The sequence below is a fragment of the Etheostoma cragini genome, chromosome 4, assembly GCF_013103735.1.
Source record: "Etheostoma cragini isolate CJK2018 chromosome 4, CSU_Ecrag_1.0, whole genome shotgun sequence".
Taxonomy (NCBI): domain Eukaryota; kingdom Metazoa; phylum Chordata; class Actinopteri; order Perciformes; family Percidae; genus Etheostoma; species Etheostoma cragini.
In genome coordinates, this window is record NC_048410.1 from 713,325 (window position 1) to 716,712 (window position 3,388).

General features: G+C 42.2%; 1 protein-coding gene across 1 annotated transcript in view; it reads left to right on the forward strand.

Moving 5' to 3' along the window:
- Nucleotides 1–3,388, forward strand: part of LOC117943373 (dedicator of cytokinesis protein 3-like) — a 168,834-nt gene that overhangs the window by 139,099 nt on the left and 26,347 nt on the right. Inside the window, exons 24-25 of the mRNA XM_034869456.1 lie at nucleotides 2,682–2,780; nucleotides 2,938–3,032. Of these exons, the coding sequence (XP_034725347.1) occupies nucleotides 2,682–2,780; nucleotides 2,938–3,032 (194 nt within the window). The remainder of the gene's footprint in view (nucleotides 1–2,681; nucleotides 2,781–2,937; nucleotides 3,033–3,388) is intronic.

Consider the following 3,388-nt stretch of genomic DNA (forward strand, 5'->3'; position numbering starts at 1 on the left):
CAGAATGATTAAAAACATGGATATTCTCACTATTTTAAGAGGAAAAACTGAATTTTTTTTGTCTGTAGGGAACCAAATCGCTTCACTTTGCCAGGCTGGATCATCTCACCACAGATTAAATATATAATAATCTGCAGTGGATGACCTCATCTAATTATATTACATTTAGCAATAAGGAACTACTCCTGACTGTAGAGACACGGCTGTGAATTGGGCCGATTGAGAAGGAAACAACGTACTGATGTGGAGAAGGTGAACATCTGGACATGCTGAGCATTTCTAATGGATTCACACGGCAAGAGGCGACGTCTGTGTGTGTTGAGGCTTTCAGAGGGAAGCGATGTGGTTTCTTGTGTAGTTTCCCCCCCCCCCCCCCCCCCCAACAAAAACTCAGAGAATATCTCTAATATCTCTAAGTTCTCATAAATACAGTTTACAAGTTTTTTCTCAGACTATAGAACTACCCCCCTCCCCCGGCCAGTACTGCTGTAGATATATTTCTATCTGTAGGTATTCTTTTCATATGCAAGATCAACACATTTTAGCTATTGATTGTTACATGACTTTATTTATATACCTTCTAGGGCTGAGCAATATATCAATAATATCTCAACATAAGGCTTGATATCTTTGTAGATTTTGGATATGGTCTGATATGACCCAAGTGATGTCTTTACCTGGTTTTAAAGACTGCGTTACAGCACAGAGATCTGAACACACCAGACTGTTCCAGCTGTTCCATTATTGGCCTTTACCCACATATGTAGTTATTATATCAACGTTACTGATGCATATTTTCTAAAAGGACCATTTGTCAACCCTACAACATCGCCACTATATCGATATCGAGGTATTTGATCTAAAATATCTGGATATTTGATTTTATCCATATTGCCCAGCTCTATTTGACTCTTTTCATTATTTGGCTCAAACCCAATCCAGCCCCTAGTTGCCCCTAGTTGCCCCATCCACTACACCCCCATCTCCGGCTGTATTAAGCCCAGGTAGTGTGGAGGGGAGAATAAAACCCTCCAACAGGGAGTCATCGCTGCTTTGACTCTACTTTCTCCACTAACACCGAGTCCCAGATAACGAAGCAAAGATCAAATATTGATTAAGTTCTATTTTTCTTGTTTCAGTCATGCACGTATAAACCCTTAGCTCCATTTTCATCCACCCACTTTTCATAGTGAGTTAAAAAACCAAAGAATCTGCAACAAAGTTGAAGGAACCGTTTCTATGTACATGCATCAATTCAGAATGAGATATAATTTTGCAGCATATCGTCGCTGTCAGGCAGAAGCTTTGTAACTCAGTATTCTGTCATTTATCCCTTGTGTTGTCCTCTGGTCAAATTCAACCCGTTGTAAAAGTTTCCACATCAGAAAGTTGGCTTTCTTTCAAGCAAATTACCCAAAATGAACACGGATGGTTCTATACAATGCTCTTTGCAAAGAAAATTAAGGATCAGGTCTGTACTTACAGAGAATATTGGGTGTTTCATTACATTGTGTAGCATTTGAAGAAACAATGAAATGATTTCTAAATAGTAGCCTGACTCAGCTTTGACAGGCTGGGATTGTCCACTCAATCGTAACTATATGTGGGAATAATGATGTCATTTCAGATTTTTTTTTTTTTTACTCAAACATGAGGTGTAATTTCATGTGAATGAGGTTTATAAATGATGAATTTTGTGTAAAAGTACCGGTACTAAGTTGATTGGTTAGTGGTGAATCTGGTGGTATAAGTGGAAAATAAGAACCGACAACAACGGCAGAAACCTTGAAAAGGTCCAACCGGGAGGACAACACAAGGGTTAAATGTTCTTTTGTAAATCAATGCTATTGGTCATCCTTTGCGTCAGTCTGTAGGTTTAACAACTATTTAACGAGTGACGAGACAATTTCATCTGACTTTGTCTGTGTTTTAAGTTCAAATTCAAGTTCAAATGATCCTTATTTCATTTCTTGCAAAACCAAGTTTTCTGTCATACTGTACGAGGTTCTCATGGGTGCAAGACGGGGTCTAAGATGTGTGATGCTTCTGCTCATGTTAGAGAGCTTCAGACCCCCTCCTCCTCATCCTGAGTCTGGGGAAAGGGGGGGGGGGGGGGGGGGGGGGGGATCTACCCTGGTCTCACCATTCAATACGATTATCCGTCAATGATTCGAGTCGATTCTACATAACAGTGCATCACGATTCGTCCCCTACTCAGCTTTATTTTATAGTAGTACACAAGGTTTTCAACAACAGATTCAAGCAGTCAGATGTAAATAAACTCCCCTTTTTTATTGTATCTGCTCCTAATAAAAGACATTTCCAAAATGTAGCGGAGTCTGAACACAAGCACATAAAGCAGCGACTGGAAAATCAGTCCACAATAATCCATTCTGGTCTGTTACTGCATCGATGCAGATCCGGTCCCAGGTCCGCGTTGTGATGCATCGATGCAGATCCGGTCCCAGGTCCGCGTTGTGATGCATCGATGCAGATCCGGTCCCAAGTCCGCGTTGTGATGCATCGATGCAGATCCGGTCCCAGGTCCGCGTAGTGATGCATCGATGCAGATCCTATGCTAGGGATTGGTTTGGGAAAGAGCCTTTCTCATCATCATCTCTCACTGCTGACTGCCTCCATGCCATCCCTCACATGTCTGTCCCCCGGTGTCCTGTTGACAGGGAGAGTACGTGTCCTGCCTGCTGTCCCTCCTCCGCCAGATGACCGACATCCACTTCCAACACCTGATAGAAAACTTTCAGAGCAAGGAGGAGCTCAAGGTACGGGAGAGAGCAGCTTATGGTGAAAACACACACCTGATGACGTCAAGAGAAGTTCTTTCTTTTTGGACTGTTTGAGAGAAACTGACTCCTCCTTCCTCTCCTCTTTAAATCTCTCTCTCTCTCTCTCTCTCTCTCTCTTTCTCTCTCTTTTCAGGAGTTTTTGTTGAAGATTTTGTGTGTGTTTAGGAATCTGATGAAGCTCAGTATTTTCCCCCGCGACTGGAACATTATGAGGCTCCTCACCAGCAAGTAAGACCCAAAAATAATGTCCCACGCAGTTTGAACTGAAAAGAATATAAAGCTTTCATTGTCACACATCTAACCGTGTTTCCACACATCACTGACTCAAACTGGATGGATTAACAACTGTGTGTGTGTCTGTCTCTGTGTGTGTTTGTATGTGTGTGTGTCTGTGTCTTTGTCTGTGTGTTTCTTTGTCTGTGTCTTTGTCTGTGTCTGTGTGTGTGTGTGTGTGTCTGTGTGTGTGTGTGTGTGTGTCTCTGTGTGTGTGTCTGTGTCTGTTTGTGTGTGTGTGTCTGTGTGTGTCTTTGTCTGTGTCTGTGTGTGAGTATGTGTGTGTGTGTGTCTCTGTGTGTGTGTGTGTG